General features: G+C 49.7%; 7 protein-coding genes across 7 annotated transcripts; 5 read left to right on the forward strand and 2 right to left on the reverse strand.

The window, feature by feature from the left end:
* The first annotated feature begins 255 nt into the window (after positions 1–255).
* Positions 256–1,932, forward strand: BC939DRAFT_453292 (mitochondrial carrier domain-containing protein). Its single transcript, XM_051555910.1, has 3 exons — positions 256–559; positions 853–1,256; positions 1,384–1,932. The coding sequence occupies exons 1-3, from the start codon at positions 416–418 to the stop codon at positions 1,814–1,816; spliced, it is 981 nt and encodes a 326-aa protein (XP_051411659.1). The 5' UTR covers positions 256–415; the 3' UTR covers positions 1,817–1,932.
* Positions 1,933–3,091: 1,159 nt separating this feature from the next.
* Positions 3,092–6,025, forward strand: BC939DRAFT_493455 (uncharacterized protein; the record flags this gene model as incomplete). The annotated part of the gene is given in 5 exon segments (XM_051559564.1): positions 3,092–3,428; positions 3,518–3,574; positions 3,683–4,624; positions 4,909–5,293; positions 5,308–6,025. 5 exon segments carry the CDS (start codon positions 3,092–3,094, stop codon positions 5,831–5,833), a joined length of 2,247 nt encoding a protein of 748 aa, XP_051411660.1. The 3' UTR covers positions 5,834–6,025.
* Positions 6,026–9,181: 3,156 nt separating this feature from the next.
* Positions 9,182–9,980, forward strand: BC939DRAFT_453296 (acyl-CoA N-acyltransferase). Its single transcript, XM_051555911.1, has one exon. The coding sequence runs from the start codon at positions 9,198–9,200 to the stop codon at positions 9,900–9,902; it is 705 nt and encodes a 234-aa protein (XP_051411661.1). The 5' UTR covers positions 9,182–9,197; the 3' UTR covers positions 9,903–9,980.
* Positions 9,981–10,552: 572 nt separating this feature from the next.
* Positions 10,553–11,585, reverse strand: BC939DRAFT_397725 (superoxide-dismutase; the record flags this gene model as incomplete). Its single annotated transcript, XM_051552376.1, has 3 exons — positions 10,553–10,673; positions 10,785–10,982; positions 11,437–11,585. The coding sequence occupies 3 exons, from the start codon at positions 11,583–11,585 to the stop codon at positions 10,553–10,555; spliced, it is 468 nt and encodes a 155-aa protein (XP_051411662.1).
* Positions 11,586–12,652: 1,067 nt separating this feature from the next.
* On the forward strand, positions 12,653–15,402 carry BC939DRAFT_529396 (cytochrome P450; the record flags this gene model as incomplete). Its single annotated transcript, XM_051561510.1, has 7 exons — positions 12,653–13,166; positions 13,347–13,447; positions 13,538–13,742; positions 13,821–14,368; positions 14,509–14,726; positions 14,833–14,895; positions 15,068–15,402. Exons 1-7 carry the CDS (start codon positions 13,020–13,022, stop codon positions 15,400–15,402), a joined length of 1,617 nt encoding a protein of 538 aa, XP_051411663.1. The 5' UTR covers positions 12,653–13,019.
* Positions 15,403–16,297: 895 nt separating this feature from the next.
* On the forward strand, positions 16,298–20,492 carry BC939DRAFT_503690 (uncharacterized protein; the record flags this gene model as incomplete). The annotated part of the gene is made up of 2 exons (XM_051560430.1): positions 16,298–17,602; positions 17,769–20,492. The coding sequence occupies 2 exons, from the start codon at positions 16,298–16,300 to the stop codon at positions 20,490–20,492; spliced, it is 4,029 nt and encodes a 1,342-aa protein (XP_051411664.1).
* A 1,151-nt stretch (positions 20,493–21,643) lies between these two features.
* On the reverse strand, positions 21,644–23,391 carry BC939DRAFT_453310 (uncharacterized protein). The gene is made up of 3 exons (XM_051555912.1): positions 22,245–23,391; positions 21,861–22,224; positions 21,644–21,718 (listed from the first exon to the last, which is right to left on the reverse strand). The coding sequence occupies exons 1-2, from the start codon at positions 23,253–23,255 to the stop codon at positions 22,135–22,137; spliced, it is 1,101 nt and encodes a 366-aa protein (XP_051411665.1). The 5' UTR covers positions 23,256–23,391; the 3' UTR covers positions 21,644–21,718; positions 21,861–22,134.
* Positions 23,392–23,485: the final 94 nt, after the last annotated feature.

Consider the following 23,485-nt stretch of genomic DNA (forward strand, 5'->3'; position numbering starts at 1 on the left):
TCTGGCCTGCTGTCTGTCCTCTGCTGTCGTTCTTCCCGCTATTTGCTACTTTACTATTTTATTTACCCTGTCATATCGTTATACCGCACCCTCGTGTGTCTCTCGATGACAACAGTACTCGCGAAGAGACGACGGAAACGCGTCAAGGAAGCCTGGAATGTGCCCCTCACGTGCGAATGTTTTTTATCCATCTGGCAGTCACGGCAGCAGTTTATTATCTCCAGCAGATGAAAAAAAGAGTTTCTCTGTCCTCAGGGCAGCCTTCCTACGGGGCAGAGCAGAAACAGAAACAGAGATAATAAAAACCCCGAAAGGACACCCTTCTCTCTCTTCTTCTTCGTTCCGCGTTCCCGAATTCCACTCCGCAGACCCGACCCTTCCGCACTTGCTTCCCTCCCTCTGCAGCATATCAGCCATGTCGCCTCCCTCCTCCAGCAGCAAGCACTCCGAGTCGGGCGTTGCTCGTCTCTGCGGTTCCGGAACCTCTGGATTCCTCGAGCTCATGATCTTCCATCCCATCGACACCGTCGCCAAGCGCCTCATGAGCAACCAGACTCGCGTAAGTCTCCTTGCTCCAACCCCGCTGCGCTGCTCTACACGCATCAAATGCCTGTTCAATTGATCGGGATGTGGGATATGAAAAAACTAGAATCCGGACCAGCAGCACGTTTTTTTATTCCTTCAGGTCTTCAGGAACCAAGACTAAATAACAACAAAAACAACAAAAACAAAAAACAATATACACATACACAAAAGCACAAAACACGGAATTACCCTATCTGCTATCTTCATGGGCTATAGGAATGCAGTCGAACTCACAATCGATCATCTTTTTCTTTTGGGATCTATTAGCTCTTCGTGCCTGGTCAGCCCACCTCCGTCGGTATCGCCAACACGAACAAGGTCATCTTCAAGGATGCAGCCAACGCCGCATTTTTGAAGAGATATGCCTCCCTGTTCCCCGGTCTCGGATTCGCAGCCGGCTACAAGATTATGCAGCGTATCTACAAGTTCGGTGGTCAGCCCTTCGTAAACGAGTTCCTGAACCGCAACTACAAGAGCTCGTTCAACGGCGTCTTTGGCGAGAAGACCGGCAAGACGATCATGCACGCCACTGCCGGATCGGTGGTCGGAATCGGTGAGATTGCTCTCTTGCCCCTGGATGTCCTTAAGATCAAGAAGCAGACCAACCCCGAGGCCTTCCGTGGCCGTGGTCTTTTCAAGATCGTCAAGGACGAGGGATTCGCCCTCTACCGGTATGTGCTTTTATCTCGTGCGATGCGGGATTTTTTTTTTTTTTTTATTTTTTTTTTTCTCTTGAAAGGCAATAGATATCCCTCCTTATACTTACAATCTTTCGCACTCTTCCATTAATTAATGTAGTGGTGCTCTTTGGACTGCTGGTCGTAACGCACCTGGATCGTTTGCGCTGTTTGGAGGAAGTGCATTCGTCAAGGAGTGGATCTTTGGATTGGAGGATTACAGCAAGGCGACGTTCTTCCAGAACTTCTGCGCGTCGATCGGAGGATCGATTGCGTCGATCACGGTTGCGGCCCCATTGGATGTGGTCAAGACCCGTATCCAGAACCGTAACTTTGACAATCCCGAGGGCGGCATGAGCATCATCCGTAACATGGTCCGCAACGAGGGCTTTGGTGCGTTCTTCAAGGGTCTGCTGCCCAAGATCTTGGTCGTCGGACCCAAGCTGGTCTTCTCGTTCACGATCGCACAGCAGCTGATTCCTTTGTTCCACCATAAGTTTGAGGAGATGGGTGTCACCAACCTCGGCAACACCGTCAAGCCTGTCCAGCTTTAAAATCCGACCCATTTTTTTTACTATAGACATCTAGACAGCCTTAGATCAATGGACTTTAGTGACCTGTCATCTTTTTTTCTCATTCTTCATCCTCATTCTTCATCCTCATTCTTCATATATCCGCTTGTTTTTCTTGTACCATTCAAATAAAAATAAAAGGCTCATCGCCGTTAACACTGATAGAGATAAGAAAGAGTTCTGCTCTCAGATAGTTAGTAATCCTCCAGATGGCCACAGCTTCAAATTGCTGACCAAAGAATGATATTTATCTTTCTGGTGTATCCGATGGGGAGGATGGGGAGATGATCTAGCTGCCGCTTCTGTTATCAGGCTCAAGAGCCAACCTTTTTTTTTTTTAAGCCAGGAACTTTATTGTAGCCTAGGCGGTGAATAATACTGAAAAGCCACGTATGGCATGTATGAAGAGTCTATGTAAGGTGTATAAAGATTTATCGGAGTTGGTGCTGTGCAACTATCCGAAGCGCGTTGGTGCGCATAGATCGCGCCACACCAGCACTATCGATAGGGCTGTCATTCAACACAAAAGTATAATGAATATCCCACACGGCTCTGACCCCGCATGCCACCAGTTGAGGCAGGTTGATGGAGCGGTGGAACTCTTGCTGGATGGTGACGCGCGGCAGAGACAGCTCAGGTAGTGAACAGAGGTCCTCGTCGGTCCAAGCAGACTGCCTAGTGAAAGTTGACAGGTATGATGTCCATGCGGCTCGTTTCAGCGGGCAAAGGAAGACCATATGGCGCTTGTCTTCGACGTGAGAAAAGCGAACTGTCGGTGCCCACCATGGATTTTGCGTAAGGGAATGTACCCCTTAACACTAAATTTATTTTAAGCCCAATGAAGATGCGTTTCATACCTGTCAACTTTCACTAGGCAGTCTGCTTGGACCGACGAGGACCTCTGTTCACTACCTGAGCTGTCTCTGCCGCGCGTCACCATCCAGCAAGAGTTCCACCGCTCCATCAGCCTGCCTCAACTGGTAGCATGCGGGGTCAGAACCGTGTGGGATATGCATTATACTTTTGTGTTGAATGACAGCCCTATCGATAGTGCTGGTGTGGCGCGATCTATGCGCACCAACGCGCTTCGGATAGTTGCACAGCACCAACTCCGATAAATCTTTATACACCTTACATAGACTCTACATACATGCCATACGTGGCTTTCCAGTATTATTCACCGCCTAGGCTACAATAAAGCTTTTCTCACATCTCTCTTTCTCCACCCCGACCCTCAACCCACTCGACTCCCACACAATGGCCGACGTCCTGAAACTCTTCTGTCTCGTCGAGGGGCATTCCACATCGAGAGCATTCTCAGTCAAGTTTTCCTCAGCAGACACAGTCGACGACCTTAAGAACCTTATCAAGGCCCAACAGACTTCCGAATTTGATGGCATTGACGCAAATGCGCTCACTCTCTGGCTCGTTTCGATCCCTGTCCTCGACGACGAGGATGATGGAGAGTCCGCAATTATGCTCCACAGTCTGAACGAAAAGAAGAAGCTTAAGCCGACAACAGATCTTTCCGAGGTGTTCACTGAAGGGGCACCCAAAAAGACGATTCACATCATTGTACAACGGCCTGTACCAGGTAATGGAGCCCATTAGTTATTGCAGATCTTTTGAACACGCATGCTCTGATTCATCCTGCTCATTTCTCTTGTATCTCTTATGCTCCAGGTCCTTTCGCTGCGCCTCGCCCTGTTTCCTCTTTCCTTCGCGCTGCCTCTCCAACATGTAAGCGGATGATGGCTGATGATGGCTGATGATGGCTGATTTGAGGCCCATGCGTCTGCGAAGATCTACTTGACAGAATGATACTGATCATCTCTCAATGCTGTAAAGACAAAGAACTAGACGCCATAATCAAGGATGTTGTAAAGCAGTTTTTTGCTCCCGAGTCCTTCGCCGCTCTCTTTCTCGATTCCTACGTGCAAGGTCAGCAGGGACTACCAACCACGACGGATGGCATCTGTGGCCTACCAAGGATGTGGCGTCGTGGAAGGCGCAGAGCACCCGAGTCGCATCCGAGCCTCCTCTTGCTGGACCTACCACTGCCTCCAGAAAGTGCAGACCATCTAGTCCCTGAACGATTTAGATCAAACGCCGTACTGAACCTGCTCGAGGAATCGTTAATGCGAGACATTCCCATTTTCGGCGTTAGCGGATGTGGAAAGACTCGCTCCGTGATAGAGGTCCTCTGTCTACAATGGGGGTTCTACTTCAATGCATCGGCGGATGACATTGGATCGGACGATCTCAATATTTTCGCAGGGATCATCACTGAGGAAACGTCGGTAGAACTAGGGACAAGTGCCAACACGGTTTTTGCAAGGAAAATGACCCTCTTGCTCTTCCTCTCTCGGCTCTTGATCTTCAACTACTGCTTGCAGGTCCCAGGCTGCCGACAGACGTTTACGAGTGCAAGTTGGGCCATACTACAAGTCTGTGCACCTATACTCCAGGAGCCCCAGGATGTCTTCTCGGTGCTATCCAAGGAACTGTTCGACCTATTGCAAGTGCGTTCAATTGATGAGGAGGCTCTGGAAACCGTTGTCCAGAGGGAGTTCCAGTCAGTACGAGACCGTCTTGCAGCCCATGGCTACCCCAACTTTTCAACCGCCACCATGTTGCGGCTGGTCTTGGACAAGGCCCAGATTCTAGGCGACTGGGGCCCCACACTATTTCAATCATTATTCCAGGGATCTGAGAAGCGGCCCATGTCTCCTATGCTGGATGGATTTCGAGGAGTTGGCAATCTATATAATTTTACAATCATCTATTGTGGTACAGGATTGAGCATCCGAACTCCTCGAAGTGGGATGGAGGCCGCCGGCGGTGACATAAAGGAAATAGGTTCAGCGATGTTCACATACGTCGAGTTCCTGGGATGGACCAGCCGAGAATCGATACATTCATACATCGATCGGGTGAAGGAGCAGCTGTCGGATGACGAGTCGAAACAAGCAATGGACACGTTGCTGCAAGAACAGTTCTTGATGAGCCGTTTGCTTTGAAGGCAGTCGTGAACTACTTCCAGGTAAAGGATCGACTATTTGTTGCTGCTGCAGAACGGGCGATGCTGCACTCGACCGATGCTTCGGTGCATGGAAACATGTGGGAGACCATGATGCCGGCTGTCTTCGTGGAAACATTCAAGGATCGTCCTCTCTCGTCTTGGCGTCTGCTGCCTAACGACAGCATCCCCGATCTGCTCGCTGGCCAGGTGACGATTGTGGGGTACAATGAGAAGGACCCGAAGCTCGGAATCTCATACCGCAGCATCACAACAGAGGAGTTTATGAAGGCACACGTCAAACACAACTCGAAGCAAGGAGACAAAGCCATTCCCCCGTTCCACTTCCCAGACCCCCAAGTCTCTGACCCTGACGTTATTTTCTTCATCCAGTCAACGGACAGTATTTCCCAGTGTTTGTCCAACTCAAACTGCGACAAGTACTTCCACGCAGTGACGCCGAGCAAGCGCTCGCAACGATCAGCGGTCGTACTGTCGAGGAGAAGCAGAAGCAGGAGAAGCAGAAGCAGGAGAAGCTGGAGCAGGAGATGTCGAAGCGGGAAAAGTTGGAGCAGGAGAAGCAGAAGCAGGAGAAGAAGCAGCAAAAGAGAGCGAGGCAGAAGAAGTCAAGGCGAGAGAAGTTGAGACAGGAGAAGCTGGAGCAAGAAACAGAGTATCAAAAGCCAGAAAAGCAAAAGCCGCCAGAACTTCAAGACTACTGTCCCACCAAAGTCTATATTAGCATGATAATCACCTACCCTGCAGTGGTGGTCAGCTTCCGAGGCCCGATCCGCCCTGACCCTGAACCAGAGCTTGCTGAACTCCATCGTGTTATCATCAGAGTGGACGACAGCAACTTTGCGCAGATCTTCCCGGAATATCATGTCAAGTTCCTCGACGGGCTTAAGCATTTTAAGCGAAACGCGGAAGATCAACAAGGCCAGGGTCGGCATAAAAGGCTGTGGGCCGATTGCAAATAGACTATGTCTGACCCGATGCCTCCTGGATATTGATCGTTATGAGCACATCCTTTGCATTTACTACCAAGAGATGTATCGCGGCATTTGTCGAAGAAAATTGCCTAAGAAATGACTTACTTGCACTATTTGTCGCTATATGAAGCACACTGCTGTTGTGGTGGTGGAAAAAAGACGAAGCACAGGACTTCAGGATAGCAATAGCAGGATCGAGCATGGCCCTCTGGCGGGGTTCGACCGAAATAAAGATGCGCTTTTTCCTTTCTTTACTATCAAATACAGCGAGAGGTAGAAACTGAATACGTGTGAACCCACGATGTCCGCGGCCTCATGTCTCATCTGAATGGCATCGCACTCTTGCACTCCTACATTCGTACACTCCCGTAGCGGCTCTTGCAATTGCACACTCGCTGGACTGTCTGGGTATTCGACCTGACACGGAAATGGTGGCTGTGCTGCTTGTGCTACATATTCAGCTGTGCTATGCTGTGCTATGCTGTGTTATGTTGCCTGCGTCCATCTAAAGGCCATGGATTCAAAGCATATATGGACAGGGTCGATGGGCAATGGATGGTCGACTCCCATGCGAGAGAGACGCGTCCTACTGCTCCCCACAAGGAATCCAAGTGTACGGAGTAAGACTACAGAAGCGATTCGGGTAGAGGTGAGCTGAAAGGACCACTGTTGGAATGGATATGAGGCCCAGATGCAAAGCACACTAACAGTGAGATCTCTGGGATTGTGGTCTCGAGAAAGGGCCTTGCTCCGTCGCAGGAGAAAAGGGAAGAAAGAGAGGACTAGCACTAGAGTCCTCGCCAGTAAGTAACGCCTCATATATTTATAGAATACGTTTTTAAATTCAAACCAGATGTATTTTTCAGGTCTATTCTTCACGTCTACGCCATCCTCGGCAGGGAATTCTCAACACTATCACACCATCGTCGTCGATGGTTTCATAGCCGCGCGTCTCTTGGGTGAAATATTTAGAAGCTGGATCTTGGCTGGCGTGGCCTTTGTGGGCGTGACGACTAGCCCCTTGAGAGCAGGGGATCCAGCAGGAGTAGATACGTCTTCCCGTCTAGACATAGGTTACGCGTCTTAAAAGTCGTCTAGGGATTGAGGGGGAGATGATGGATGAGGCAGTTGTGCAGGCGGAAAGGCTTCACATGGATTTTAAAAAAAATGCGTTTGGATCGATTCTCTATTTTAGAAATTCGAGAATTATTAGGGGCTGTTTTTTGGGGACATATTTCATCCTGAATTTCAGTGGCTTAACGGGATTATTGAATTGTAAAAAATATTTCGGGCATTACTTTTTGGCGAGGACTTAATTACAACAATGGGAGATACGAGGACGCGCTCAGGTCAGGGGACAACTCGGTCAAAAGAAGCTCTGCCCTGACTCCTGTGCGTAGACCAACGGCTGTCGAGGGGGTACTTTTCTTGATCCTCCGCGCTCGATCATTATAGGACCATGATCGTTACCTTGTCAATCCTTGCTGTGTTCAACAGACGAATAGCAAGCGCAAGGGGGGACGCTTGTAAAAATGCCTTTTGATCCTGAGGGACGTGGGCGCTCGGGGCGGACTAGCAGCGACCTTGGGGTGCAGAGGTCCGAGCGCTGTGATCCAGTCTCTACTCTTACTGGGCGATGAGTATGAGGGTCAGCTATGGTAGAGTATACCAGAGACAGCATGGTAGAGTGTGATGGGACGTGGGTGCGTAGAGCGAGTTGATGGATCGCGCGGTGGCAAGTGTGTCCCGTCTTTTCTCTAGTATTAGGGAACTCTCTGTGAGTGCTAATACCCTGTTGATATATTCCTTCTACTGTCCAGCTCCATCATCAGCTCTATCAACACGCGTGTCAATCCCATCGCTTGTTCTGTTTATTGACTCCTTGTTCATTGTTCCCTCTTGACACTGCTTCGCCAAAGGAAATGGCTGATACTACCTGGACTTGCACCAAATACCGACGCACTCATGTCCTTGAGTACCATGTTGATACTTTCAAGCCGGTTCTGCGTATGCCATATTGGACTAGAATCATGCAACAGTGCTGAACATCTAGTCGTAACATTAGACTTTTAGCTAGAGATGCCTATTCATTTTATTCATTTTCAAATACAACCGCTGAATCATTGAAATGCGTATTTAGCCTTCCTTCTACAAACCAGTGTTCGCCGTTTGTCAATATGACCTCCAGTTCAAAGGAATTTTGAGCTTCAGCGTTTTCTACATACAGTCGCTACTCGATGTCCCGCACTATAGCGCAATGCAGCGTGACCCATCATAGACTATCAGCAAGAAAGTTAAATAGAGTGGAAAAAGGGCCCTGCCTGCCTTTTTATTCCCCCATTCCCCATCATGCGCAGCCTAAACTCAATTGCATTACTCCAGCACGGCTCTGTACCAAAGTGCTCAAGTCCCACATCCGCTACGCCGCACTATCCTTGCCAACCATACACTGTTTTCAATCTTGCATCGTTTGATCAAGCATATACTGGCGATGGAATAACAGTATCCAAGACCTTCAGCACAATTACCAGCAAAGTTATCCGGAATCGCAACAGTTACGAGGTCAGTGCAAGATCCAAGGTAGCGCCGTAAAACGAACTTGACAGAATTCTGGCCCTCTATCCTGCTGATGAAGCATCGATGTCGATCCTTGGCAACCAGGTTTTAAGCAAACATCTGGAGCGCCTAGCATATTCGCTGCCGTCCTACATCGCGGCGGCGAACAATTCTGTTTTGCGAGATTCATCGGCCAGGCGCTCTCGAGTGCCGGCGGAATAGGTTAATATTGAAGCCTGTCTGGGAACTCCAATTGTGTATTTAATAAAGCTATGCTATTTGGCCTCGAAAGCCGAACATCTCAATTTGTGAAATGAAATGGTGTACCAAGTCTCAAGTGGCCTTTGATACATGGCTTCGAATCGTTGTTGTGCTGAAAGACGAACTCGTCCCTGGCCTGGCCCTAACCCTTCAACTGACATCTGCAGATCCTGCTGAAGATCCTTGACACGAAGTACATTGGGTACTGGTGTGTTGGGAGCCGCCTGGTTTTTTTTTTCCACACTTCAAGAAGTACTGTTGTTGAATCTGCCCGCACTAAATGTCCAAGAAGCTATTGGCTTCGCTACTTCCTGGCAAAGGCCTATTCTTGGCCAAGTCTTTTTTTTTTTTTTTTTTTTTTGTTCTGAGGTGTTCCATTGGCGACATTCAAAAGCCTCGTTCAAATCCATCCTTAAAAAGGACCATCGGCCTCTTCATTTTTTTTTTCTTCCTCTTTCTTCTCCACAAGTTGGTCTCCTCCTGCCGTCTCTCGACACAGCCACTTTTTTTTTTTTTTTTTTTTTTTTTAAAAAAAATGTCCGCCGGTACGACTGCACCCTTCACCCGCGAGACCGCCCGCTGCATGGGTCCCTACACCCTCTCGGAAGAACCCACGGGCCTATACATGACCGCCGTCGAATTCTCAGACATCCCAGAAATGGTCCGCCTCCTCAACATCAACCAAGACGTCTACAACGGCTCTGCGCTTTTCCAGTATCCATACCTCGACACCCACGCCCGCGATCGTATTCAGCGTGCACACGATATCCTTACCCGCACGGGGATCAACACTCATTTTGCCCTCCGCCTCTCTCCCACGACCTCCTCCCCTCTGATCGGATGGGCACATCTACATTTCGAACACTATAACCCTCCTCAACATCTTCCACCGGTGCACCCCGAGACAGGAAGGCCCTTGAGGGTCGCAGAGATCGGGTACTGGTTGAGTCCAGAACATACCGGTCGAGGGTATGCGGCCAAGATGGCGAGGTATCTCGTGCACGAGATCGCGTTTGGGGAGGAATCGAACGAAGGGATGGGGTGTGATATCGTACGAGCGGTTTCCTATGTCGAGAACATGGCCTCGAGGAAAGTTGCGGAAAGGGCCGGGATGGAGCTCGAGTTGGAGACTAGAGCGATTTGGATACCCAAGTTACAGACCATGCGGAATGTGTGCTGCTATGCAGTGCACAAGGATCCGGCCACCAAGAGCATCGTCAAAGAGAATTATGACTATTAGAACCATCGGAGTCATTAGAGCCATTAGAGCCATTAGAACCACTAGAGCTATTAAAGGACAGCCCTTCTTTCTTCGCACCAAAAAAAAAAAAAAAGTATTGGCCGGACAGGTTGAGGTGGAGGATCGCACATAAGCTTCAGTAAATTCGAGGTTTAAGAGATGACTCTTTAAGATCCGGCATGGCACAATAGTCAGTGTCATAATCGTAGCCGTATATGGTCGCGTATTGCAGATATGGATACTTTTATTTGCAATAAGTCAACTTTTTACAAAATGTACAAGTGCTTCGTGGAATTTTTTTTTTTGAAAGAGGTCTGAAATCATCAAGGAATCCCAAAGAACGGGAGAGAAAGTTAAAAGGGAACAGAAACACAGGAATTAGAAAACGATCGCTCACCCAAAGAGTGCGTATGATAACAATGAGAAAATAGAAAAACAAGGAACGCCAGATCCGGTCGAGAGAAAGAAAAAGAACAATCGCGCTGACATATTTCTTCTTCCGCTTCCCATCCAGCCTTCTTTTTTTTCCCATCGAAATCAAACATCATTCTCGCATGCCTTTGCAATCGCTCCATTGCCTCCTGGGCCTTCTATCCATTGCTCTCGCTCTCGCTCCTCAGGCTTGGAGTGACACACAACGCGAAGGAAATTTACTTGGTGATACCAATGACACCGCAGGCAAGACGGCCTCCAGCGTTGCCGGTGCTGGACGAGAGCTCGTGTCCTCCAAGTCCGAGATCATCCTCACCCTCGTGGACGACAACAGTGCGACTATAATTCGATGCAATTGATTATTAGCATGAGCAATCCATACAACTTTTTTGATAAAAATCCAATCATCATAAAAATATCGCAGATGGACAGCCAAAGAACGATTCTTACCCGATGATGCTGTGGGGTCCAATGAGCTTGATCTGAGAGTCGGTGATTTCGAGGGCGGCCTTGCCGTCAGCAGTGGCGTTGACGTTGCCGAGATCACCGGCGTGGCGGACCTGGGCGTCGGGAGCACCGTGGGTCTGGCCGTGGGGGTTGAAGTGGGCACCGGCAGACATGCATCCGTTGGTGTTGTCACCGAACTCGCTATTTACGGCAAAGATAGGGAAATAAAAGGCATCGTTTGTCGTTAGGGGCGTGCGATCCACTTTTTTTTGGGTCTCAAAAGGAACAAAAAAAAAGAAAAAAGGAAAAAAAAGACACCAAAGCGGCGGGAGATGGATCTGTTCTCACGCGTATTTTCAAGATGCACCTCAACCAGCCATCTTGATCACTTTAATCCATCTTTGAAATGAAAGAACGCTCATAGTAGAAGAGACGATCGCCTTTCGCTTTCGATCGCACCCGGGGTGATGGATAGGAACCATATTGGTTGATGTTTTCTTGTTGTTCAAGGAGCCCGTTAGAAACCTTAGAGCCGAACGCGCAAAGAAATTCGCGTGTCGAGAACACATCAATGATGTGTCAAGAAAAACAATAGAACAGCCCTGGATTGACCTCGCGATGGAGTAATGTAGTGTAGGATGCAAAGAGGACTTACTGGACGTGGAATCCGTGCTTGCCCGCGGGCAGGCCAGCGAGCTCGGCCTTGACGTGGACGGGAGCGGACTCGTTCTCCTGGGTGAAGTGGATGGTTCCAGAGACGTTCTTCTCGTTGGAACGGAAGACGCAAACAGCCTTGACAGTCATGGTTGGAAATTAGAAGGGGTGGGTGGGCTTGGTTGGGATGGGGAGGGAGGGTGTGGTTGATGAGAAGAAAGAAGAGAGATGCAAGAACAAAAAAAGACAGGTCTGCGCAATTTTAAAGGTTTTTTTGACAATGCGATCCACCCCAATTCGTGACTTTGCTGCATGGATTAGATCGACATTGTATTGGGAAGACGTCATTCGCTCTGTGCGTCTGAGTCTCCAACTAACCGAACAAAGGTCTCGACGGCCTTCGATCAAAGACACTGCGTGGGTTCACAAAGGACCATGGGGGAGTAATGCAGTCGACACAAGGGCTTGACATACGAGGAACTCGTTATCAGTTCCATTCTAAAAAAGAGATATAAAAACGCGTACTGTGGAAGACGAACGCGTCTTTTTTTTTTATCAACTGCGCAGTCGTGATGATTCCCAAGGAATTATCTCTAGACCTTCAACCAACGACTAAGGATAGTACCATGGATTTGCACGGGGGCGACCCACAGGATATCCAATCGAAGTAAGAACGACGGAACCATACTGGATACGTATGCAAGAGCATTAGGGTCATCCCAGCCGCCAGCAAAACAACGTAACATAGCCATACCATGGACATCAGCTGGTTGTGCTGCTTTTTTCATTTCGTTTTTGTTTCTGTATTGTACGTGGGAAAAGGAATGCAGACGCAAAGGTCTTCCAGCTTGTGGTGCGATGCTGATGACCTTCATCAATGGAATGAGTCTCGCCATGAAGGATCAGAAAGCGCGCAGCCAAAGTAAAAGTCGCGCGTTCAAGATCCCCTAGCGCGCTCAACTGGGGCATATCTCTGGCGTCACGGAAACAAGCAGGTACAGCGAACCCTTTACTATGATTGAGATCGGATGGCCGCTTCCAATCATGGGCGCTATTGCTTGGCACACGGCATATTGTAGATTCGGTCACCATATCCGCCATCCAAATACAAAGGCTTCAGGGTAGGCGTACCGATACTTGATGGTGAGGAATATAAACGTAGCGAGGATAGGAACTTCATTAAACAAAGCCAGACCAGTTTGGAGAGGTTTGATGGATCGTCAGCTCTTGGATACACATTCAGCATTGGCATTGGTATTAGCTCGCTTGAAGAGTGCTTTGCCCCAGTCCTCACAAGCCCTCGGTTGAAGGGCAACGGATCGTTGTGCAGCATATGATTTGGCGCTTACCAGCCGAGTTCTGGGGGGAAGGGGAGAGAGGGAGTGAGAAAAGATCGGTTGTTATGACCTCGGTTGTCGCTGCCGCACTCAGTCTTCGTTGTCGTCGTCGTCGTTGTTATTGTCGTCAGTCTTTTGCATTTATTCTCCACATCGAGCCCATTTCCCTCTTCTTTCTTTTTTCTCTTTTCCTTTCACTTCTCGGCTTTGTACTCCAATTGACCTGCACTCACCATTATCTGCGGCCATGGCTGTCCTCTCAACACTCTCCTCCTTGCCAGCTCTCTTGAGGGTATTCCTGGATAAATACCCAAAGTCCTTACAGGACCTGAAGAAGCCTAGGAGCATCGCACGAGTGCTCATCACCTTTGCGGTCTTGAACGCCTTAAGGAAGGTAAGTCAAATCCAACGGACATGTCCTCTGGTGCTTGCTGCACCTCCGAGAACGTCAATTGTGGAGAAGGAAATCATTTTTTGTCACTTTAAAAGCCATCCACTTGGCCCACGTTGACGTTGGACCCTGACATTGCATGTACCCTGATTCCACGGTTTCTGGATGCTACTACTACCGTAGATCATCAACAACCGATACTTTCATCCACTGAGCCACATCCCGTCCAGTATCCTCTCGTCAACATATTTCTTTACCGCCCTCGGCGTGTATTCGGGACGAAGGTTGGTTCGGTTTCGAGGCTCGGCTTAACGTATATTCTCAAGCTTAAAAAAAAAAGGACTTACACGGTTATTATCTCGTGGTCTACAAAGCCATTACTTCTTGCCAAGTACACATAAGCGACATGGTAAAATCGTTCGATTGGCGCCCGATATCGTCTCTGTTGCGGACAAGGATGCCATCCGCGAGATCCTGGTCACTGCAGATTATCCAAAGAGTGAGATCCATGAAGGATTGGAGCTTTACAACCAGCATAATCTGTTTTCATCCCGCAACAAGGATTTCCACAAAAACAGGGTAAAAATCATCAAAGGACAGAGTCGTGTCAAGGTCCACAAGTGACCCGTCCTAACATTTCGAACCTTTCCTCCACAGAGACGACTGGTCGCACCGGCGTTTGGGTTACAGTACCTTCGTTCTCTGGAGCCCATTATGCATGACTGCATCCAAGTCCTGATTAAAAAGATCGACGAGATCTTGGAGGATCCCAGAACTGTCCAGAAGGGCGCCAAGGTCCTCCCCCCTGGGCACATCAACATCTGTTCGTTCATGAACCGACTCTCGCTCGATATCATTGGTGAAACAGCCTTTGGGGAGTCGTTCCAGATGGTGAAAGAGGACAATCATCCGATTCCAAAGCAGATGGCACGATCGTTGAAGCGAAGTATGCAACAGACATTCAATCCGTGGATGCGCTGGTTGTTACCGTTGGATTACTCTTTTATCCAGTTCTCAGTTGATCGAGTCAAGGTCAGGAGGGATGCTGGCGAGGCAGGAAGGCGAGCGGATCTGTTGCAATTCTTAATCGATGCGCAGGCGAACGAGCGCGCGAACGGCGATGGGGAAACTGGTGATGATTATGCGGACATGATCTCGGGCAAGCTGACAGACCAAGCTGTTCAGACGGAAGCCTTGGTCTTTTTGTATGCGTCCCTGTCGTGTGCTATTGTGTCTTGTCATGTCTTGTTTTTTCCCCCCTCGTTCTTGTATTTGAAGGCCTGATTGTCAAAAATACCTAACACTGCGATATTACTTTAATTGACACACGCACACGCGTTTTTAGAATCGCGGGTTCCGAGACGTCTTCGACAGCGATGACCAACACGCTGATGTACCTTGTCAATAATCCAAAGACACTACACAGGTTAAGAGAGGAGATCGACCAGGTGACGACGAGCAACCCTCCAGAGGCATTGCCAACGTATGATCAAGTCCGTAACCTGCCATATCTTGCGGCCTGTATCAACGAATCCATGCGCTTACGACCTGTAGCTGCAACAGGTAATGGGGGGAGGAAACTCTTCTTTTTGTAGGTGCTGCATGCCTTTCAAGATACAGATCAGGACGCTGAAAGCATGATTGCATTTGTTACTCGTATTGGTTACAGGACTTCCTCGCGAAGTAACCGAGGACAAGGTCATGGGCGGATATCTTATTCCTAAAGGCACAAGTAAGCAAACATATCGCATCAACAACCAGCATGAAAAATGCGTTTAAATGCTTTAAATGCTTTTAAATGCTTTTGACTAACGTGTTCCGTCGCACTATACTTTACCACCTTTTTTTTGTGATATGCGTTGTGTTGTGTTGTGTTGTGTTGTGTTGCGCTGCGCTGCATAAAGTTGTGCTTGCCCAGATTCCTCAGCTGCATTGGAGTGAGGAATATTTTCCTCGGCCAAAGGAGTACATCCCTGAGAGATGGTTGGCCGAGGGAGAATCGCCCTTCCCGCCCGTGCAAGATTTTACGTTTTACCCGTTCTCCGCAGGGACGCGCAACTGTGTGGGCAAGAATTTCGCAATGATGGAGATGAAGATGATCTTGGCGACGGTGGTAAAGAGATACGAGATTGAAGCGGTTCCGAGGCAGAGAACGGATTATGTGCAGTTTATCACGACGGCATTGGCGACGGAGAGCTATGTGATAAAGATGAAGAGGAGGCAGCAGCAGAGAGCGTAGAGGTAGAGAGAAAATGCTGTGTTATATGCTTTATGTCTGTATTCTATGTATATTTTTAGTAAAGAATGAAAAAAGGGCTACTCCCATTCCTCAGCAAGCGATCGAAAATGCATGTTGCAAAGGCTAATGTGTATATGCTTTGGGGCGTGTTTTATGTTGGTTGTGTTCGAGCGAGGGTGCATTGACGACTGAAGACGACGACGAAGGGGAAGAGGACGATGGCGATAATCGAGGGATTACAGACAGACATTGAGCCGTACAGACATGCATACATGCATGCATGGCATATGATGCGACATGGTAGTACGATCATGTGCAATGCATAGTAGTAATAATAATGGAGCATGTTTGTTTGGAGTCTATGGGTCTCCCTCGCTCCCACCCACTCTCGGATGTATCACTTGCGCGCTCACTTCTTTCTTTGCTTCACTCTGTTTGTTTGTGTGTGGACCGACTGCAAACAAAATTTTCTTTGTTCATCATCCCTCTCACTCTCATCACCACTCCCATCGCTAAATCCAATCCTCCTGCTTCCTTCCCCCATCCCTTTTCACATCCTCTCTTTCATCACACCAGCAAAGCACCCCACCCACCCTCAGTTCCTATCATTCATCTTACTCGTCAACTTCCTCATACTGCTGTACACAATAGCAACAACACCAGCAACAGCTCCTTCTTGTTCTCCCACCACTACCCCATACCATAATATTTTGCTCATCTATCCCTCCCTTCTTCTCTTTAATATATCCTTCTCAATTGATACACACACCCATCCCGCCTTCCCCACACAAACACACATACTTTTGAGCACTCATATCCACCGCACTGCTTATGTCGTATGAGCAGCAACAACAACAACCGACAACAGCGCCTGACTCCTTCTTCCTCTCCAGCAATGTCTAATAATAATATTAATAGTAATAATAATAACACCCATACCAATACCAGTAGTAATACTTACCATCATCACCACCGCAAGGGCGAAAGCAGCAGCAGCAGCAGACCCCTCTACAATGACTCCTTTGACCAGCCTATCGAGCCATTCGAGTGCGACGTATCCGCCATCCTCCCCAACGATGATATGTCCAATACCTCGCTCCTCTCCGGGACCGAGGACATGCAGGACTACTCCATCGACTCTGTATCCTTCCAGGAACCATCCATGCGTCAGCAGCAACTACAGCAACACCTGCAGCTGGAACAGCAACAGCAGCAACAGGAGCAACAAGAGCAGCAGCAACAGCCAATTCATCATGCACGACAACAACAGCAACAACAGCGATTCGATTCTTATGACCTGGAACACCAGGACGACCTGGGGTCAAGGTATCTGGAGGTCGAGAACGCATGGTACCCAGCAATGGAGGCTGATGCAGAGTATCTGAACGAGGAAGAACGACAGCTCATATACGAACACGAACTCGCTCAGCTACAACAGCAACAAGAAGAATTCCGGCAACAGCTACAGCAGGAGAAAGAACAAGAGCAGCGGATACAGCAGCAGTACCAGAACCCCCGCGGTACAAACAACAGTTCCTATTCGTCTCAGCATTACCACGACGACGAACCTATAGGCGGCCACGCCCGTCTGTCTACCATTGCAGAGCTATCAGAACTACCTTCCCTCAACATCACCCATAACCGCCACCAGTCTCATCGCAACACCCCACCTCAATCAGGCCAGCAGCTCATCTCGCGCGATCTCGTACTCGAAGATCTCTTTGTCGAGGGTGAGGACGACAATAGGGACGAGGAAATTCGGCGGGAGCATCTCATAGCGAATCTCAAACCAACAGACATCCTCGGGCCCTTACACGAGACACACGACTTCAAGATCTCGTCCATCACCGGCACAGGATCACAATGGGAGCGACAGGAGCCTCATCAGTATGACGATGAACATGAAGGGAGTTTGATCAGGGAGGAGGGCGAATCCGATCTGTCGTCAACAGCCCTGGCATTGAAGCGCGAGTACGAGGCATTGTTTGGACCCAGGGGAGCCATCGATAGCGAGCGTTCTGGCAGCGATGTCACTGGCCTGATGGGATACCAGGACTCTGGAGACCTCTACCAGGAAGACGAGGAGGATGAAGACGGAGGAGATGACTTTTTCGACGACGAGGACGAAGAGGCCGACGAGGAGGAGGAGCAGTTCTATGCGATGCTGGACCTGAATGGCGGCAACGGCATGATCTTGGGGGTAAGGACCATAACAACTTCAGGGTGCCCCCGTGTAGTTTGTTTTGTTCATGTGGGAGCCTGCTCTCTTGCATTTGCTCATTGTTTTTGTTTGTTCTTTCTCTGGAGGATTATGTAAAACTGGAGTGCTCATGGACCCTGTGGTTTCTTTCCTTCCATTGAAATAGAACAACATCCCAAGGAAACCACGCGTGCTTGCTCCTCCGCCTGGCTCCAGGTTGCCTGTGCCAGGCTCGGCCATCAAACAAAAGGTACCCCTGGCTCTGCAATCCAACATTGTCACCCGATTGCCAACACCAAAGTCGAGTCCTAGTATTCCAGCGCCCGCTTCACCTCCTCCGCCGGCCCAGCCTGAACGACAGCAACTTATAGCACCGTCGACGCCGAAAGCACACGCACCGGCGACAGGTCTTCGCATGCCACAAGTCGCTGCCAAGCGAGGGAGCCCAATACCTAGTGCAGCACAGGCTTCGATATCCAAACCGACAAAGCCATCTGGCAGCATCCTAGATGGGCTTTATAACGAGCCAGAGTATGATTCACAGCCAGAGGAGAGTCCAGGGGCTATCTTTGCGGCCAAGATTGCCAAAGAGCTCATGAGGGAGAAACAGTTGAGTCAACTTGGTGCACAGGCACCTAGAGCTTCGATGTTGAAGCCCCCCACTAAGGTGCCAACGAGGACTATGCCCGACAATGACATTGACGTGTTGACTCAGATGCTTAAGGTCGAAAATGCGCCCACAACGTCTGTGGATGGCGCTGCTACACCGGTTTCTGGAATTTCTCGGATTAGTTCGATAGCCCCCTCAGCAGCACGATCGTCCACTATGCCGACAAGGCCGAATGTTCAACCGACATCTGCACGATCCATAGCCCCAGTGGCTGCAGCTAACACCAACGTAGCCCGTTCTTCGACTCTTCCAGCTTCGAGACTGGCACACAAGTCTTTGCTGCCCACTGGTGTGCCATCGGCAACAAGTTCTACAGCCAGCTCTCCTTCGATACCGACTGATGGAAGGGACTCTGCGGGATACAGGACCAGCACGCCAACTCGGAGTTTGAGCACAGCTGCGTCGAAAGTCCGACCGACGAGCGTTTACACTACTGCTGTTGAACGCTCGCCGGTTGTTTCTAGGACGGCGAGCCCTATCGGCACTGCACGTCCTAATGGCCTTCGCAGTTCCGTGTATGAGCAGGTCGGCCGGGATATATCCTCTGAGGAGCTGCTTCGACACTCAGTACACTCGGTCAACAGGGGCTCTGTCCGTGGCAAGACGCCTGTCAGGGAGGGGACATCGAGTCCAAAGGAAAGAGCAGGGGAGCTTGTGCGCCGCTCATCCCACGACAGGAAAAAGCAACTTCAGCGCGAGCTGGAGGAGATCGAGGCAGAAGAAGCAGAGCAGGAGAGGAGAGCTGCAGAGGATGCACTCGCCGAGCAGGAGCGACGTTCAATTACGCCACGCAAACTGACCGTCCGCACATCTGAGCCCCGTGAATCCCGTGAGTCCAAGAAGTCTAATGAGCAACAAGGACACCGTCGATCGAGCGAGAGAGAACGGGAGCGGGAGCGGGAACGTGAATGGGAACGCGAACGTGAACGAGAGCGAGAGCGTGAGCGGGACTCTAGTGCGCCAACATCACCTCTTTCACCTCGCTCACCGCGATCTTCAGGCGTCAGCTCGAAGCGCTCTTCGTTGTACGGGGCTCATGGAGACCGCCTTGTGCCAACACTGGAAGAGTCGTGCAAGCAGCTCGCAAAGATTCGACAGGATATTGTGGAGCTTCGAGAGGAGATTCATCAGGACCAACCTGGATCAACATTTACGTCTCCACTGGGGGCCTCGGCACGGATGTCGACTTCTAAGCGGCCAGTAGGTCGGGAACGTGGCGAGACATCGAGACGCAATTCATTAGAAGGGAAATACAGAGGTGATTCCAGACCGCAGCATGGAAAGGGCGACTCTTTTGATAGCAATGATGGCAGCGGTCCAGACAACAGGCTGTCGCCACCACCTTCCCGAAGACGATTCTTTGGCGATATTCTGGGCAAGCTGAACCGGAACGTGATGCATTCGTCGACCACAGATGCTGGATTGAGCTCGAGTCAGCACAAGACATCATCATCCGCCAACAGGAAGGGACAGGCACCGAACGCGGCGTCGCATCCGCCTAAGCCTAGTCGCTCGCTTGAACCCGAACCCAGCCATCACCGGACGCTGTCGTACGCATCTGGCCGCGCATCTCTGCATCGCCAACAGTCTCAACCTCTTTCGCCAATGTCACAAAAGTACAGCGGGTACGAAGATCGCCATCACAGTGGAAGCAGCGGACAGAGTGAGGAGTTCTCGGACGAGCTTGCGTATGATCAAAAGTATCCATACCCTACTCAGGTTCATGGGAACTACCATCATCACGGTCGACAGCAGCATCAACAGCAGCAGCAGCAACAACAACATCCGCGGTACTACCAGCAGGAGCAGCCTCAGCAACAACAGCAACAGCAACAGCAGCAACAGCTTGGTTCGAATCAGTACGCCCATCATTTCCGACAGGCGCACGATGGGAGTTTGATTCTGTCTGAACGTCCACCATCGAGGGATGGCAGCGACAGTAGCTGTCCAGCACAGATTCGACCGAAGGAGTTGAGGTTCTCGGCCAGTGTCGCGGGCGAGGTGCAGTCGTTTGTGACGCTGTTCAATCGATCGCGGCGCAAGATGCATTTCGAGATCCTGCGGCCAGCGGGGATCACGGTGACACCGAGCTTTGGAGTGATTCAACCGGGACGGGATCAGCGACTGACGATCCATCTGGTGGAAACGCGTGGACCGGGCAGGGTTGTTGTGGAGTTGGATGGGGAGTGGTTAGTCCCGTTCGGGGTTTCGTTTGAGTAGTGAGTGCGGGTTCTTTTCAGCTCTGATTTTTCTCTCTCTCTCTCTCTCTCTTTTTTTTTTTTTTTTTTTTTTTTCTTTCTCTCTTTTGTATAATCATGGTTATGTAACAACAGCGCACATTTCTGAACGCGCACAAATTGTAATAAAAGATATCTGTCTGATTCTGTTTCTTCTGCTTCATCATTTTCCAGTTGAAAAAAAAAAAACAAATAATCGAGTGGCCAATCCAACACGTTATTCCCGCGACGACCATGAGTACCATTCAAGCGCGAATTGAAGTAAATAAGTGAATTGGTGAAGATGGATGATAATGGCGTTGAGATCAGTCAGCAGCATTCAAAGTTTACTTCCTCGTTATTCTTCGTTCACACGCCTCAAGATATGCCTCGGGCTCGACCAACACTCAGACAACGACTCATCAGCGCCTGCCTTCAGGAGTTCTTCTTGGCATGCGGGTGCAGCACTCGTTCGCATGGAGCACTCCCTTCCGGTCAACATCCTTCAGGTCGAGGTATATGCCTTGCTGGTTACGCACCTATATCAACACCGGTACCTAATACCTAGGGGCCGCAGACCAACTTCGGCAGATTTGAGAAGGCTACTCGATGAGTACAGTGATAACGACTTCAAGGCCGTCATACGCTTAACACCTGTCGAATTCCAAGACATGGCAGAGCTGATCGCTGGACATTACGGCTTGGTGGAAAGGGATTACGACGACGAGGATGGGTGATCGAACATCAAGCTGCGGCTCAACATCACACTGTTTCGCCTTGGCACCAAAGGTACATCGATAAAGAAGGCCGCGTGGATTTTTCGGTGTCAGTGAGGGGTCCGTTCATGATTATACCTGGCGGTGCATCGAGGCTACTGACGCGCTGGCGGAGAACTTTGTGATTTGGTCGGACCATCAGAGGCGGGCGGAAATAAGCCGATGGTTCAGAAAGGAGAAGGGTTTTCCAAACTGCATTGGAGCCGTGGATGGCGTTCCTTTTCCATTCGCTATGGCTCCGAAGTACGAGACTAAGACCTGGAACACGCGTAAATACAGGTATGCAATGGGTGCAACTGCCGTCTGTGATCATATAGGTTGCTTTACCTACGCGTCCACCGGCTACATCGGATCAATGCATGACTCCACGGCGTACAAGAACACTTCGCTTTACAAAAAAAAGGACGAGTTCTTTCGAAGAAAAGAGTATCTGCTTGCAGATGCCGCCTATGCCCTGACCACCACAGTTATTCCCCGATACAAGAATGCTACCGGTGACCAAGAGGTCTTCAACGCGCTTCATGGTATTGCCCGCGTCAAGATCGAGCATGCTTTTGGCATGCTAAAGCGCAAATTCCAATCGCTACACAACCTACCAACATGCATCGACTCCAAGAGAGACATTCGCAAGGCATCCCAGTGGATCGTAGCTTGCATGGTGTTGCACAACTTTATTCGCAGGAATGCTCAGGAAGAGATCGTAGATGAAACGGTCGTTAGGGATATAGCAGCGCGACTTCGAGAAGATGATCAGCAAATACCAAAAGAAGCAGAGGAACAGAATGAGAGGCAGCAAGGGGTGGAGAGAAGAGAGAAAATAAAGAGATTGGTGCTTAGACACCATTGACCATTGAAGCGCATTGCCACCGATTATAACTTCATAGTCTCCACCACTACCCGACTCCCATCCTTCTCGCGCCTGGCAAGATAGTCAGTTCTCTCCTTTGTGAATGCCGCCACCTCCGCTTGAATTCTGCCACCTCCTGTTTGAATTCCTCTCTTAATCGTTTTAGTTCGTTCCTCTCTGTCTCCTTCTCCATTTTGATGCTTCTCTTTTCCTCTTCGAGGTCTTCTCGGCTCTTTGCCAACATCTCCTCCTGCTTGCGTATCAACTCTGCCCAGCCTAGAGTGACATTACTTGCATTGTCGCCCGCGTTTGTGTTGGTATTTCCAGCGTTGATGAACGCTCCTCTTATCGCATCAAGGGTCGCCTGGAAGGAGTCTGGTAGGCCGTCGTCACCCTTTCGACGCTTTCCTGCTGTCCTGGCGTGCGCTGCACCTCTCTTCGCTGGCGTGGCCCTCACATCGCTATCATCCTGGACAGCAGTAGTTTGATTATCTTCATCCTCATCCATTTCTATTACTTCTGGAGAAGACTCTCTGTTGTAGTATTCCTCATCTCTACGGTTGCATGTCTCTCTTGGAGGAGGAGGATCCCTTGCCAACGTACCTCCCCATACTGCATCAAGTCGATCAAAGGGAGGGCATAAGACGAGCATTTCCTTGCGAAGCGCATCAACGTCTCCCGTCTCTCCTCCAGTGATCTCCGATAGTGCTTTGGCAGCGTCGTACTTCTTCCTTGCATTGATGATCCTGTACTTCACATGGTTGTTATCCCAAGTCACCCTGTGTTTATCGTAAACAGCCTTGCTGATCTCGCCATATAGGTCGATTGCTCTCTGACTAGCCACTGGATGTTTCTTGTTGAGTCTCTCGTGATTGTAAGGATCGGTTATCCAGTCCAAGAATGTCTCCATGCCCAATGTGTTCCAAAAGGTCTTGGCGCGCTTGGCTTTGATAGACGTATCAGCTTCAATTCGAGGATCTGGCGTGGGCGAAAGGCGAGCAGGTTGCGAGGCGGATGTTGTGGGGCGTGCAGCTTGTGCGGACGGCGTAGGAAGTAGAAGGGGCAGGGATAACTGCTGCATGGTGTTTGGCATGATTGACTGAGAACGAGTGAAAGGTGGCTGGTTGGCTCGCAAACTATTCATGTCGTGCACCTTAGACGACTGTCCGATGGAGTGAATGAAGCGGCAAGATTCCGAAGAATGTGCGTACCGATGAGGCTGGACAAAGTGGGACGAGCTGTAAAGAGTCTGCTGCCCGTTCGAAAAGGAGAACTGATGATGAGCAGACAGAAGTGGTTCGGCGGGCGCTGAGTAGTAGGGAAACGGATCATTGGTGCTGTGATTGTTGTTTGGAAAACATGCGGGTGAGGTAA

This window comes from Gamsiella multidivaricata (assembly GCF_025024155.1).
Source record: "Gamsiella multidivaricata strain RSA 2152 chromosome Unknown BC939scaffold_37, whole genome shotgun sequence".
NCBI lineage: Eukaryota > Fungi > Mortierellomycota > Mortierellomycetes > Mortierellales > Mortierellaceae > Gamsiella > Gamsiella multidivaricata.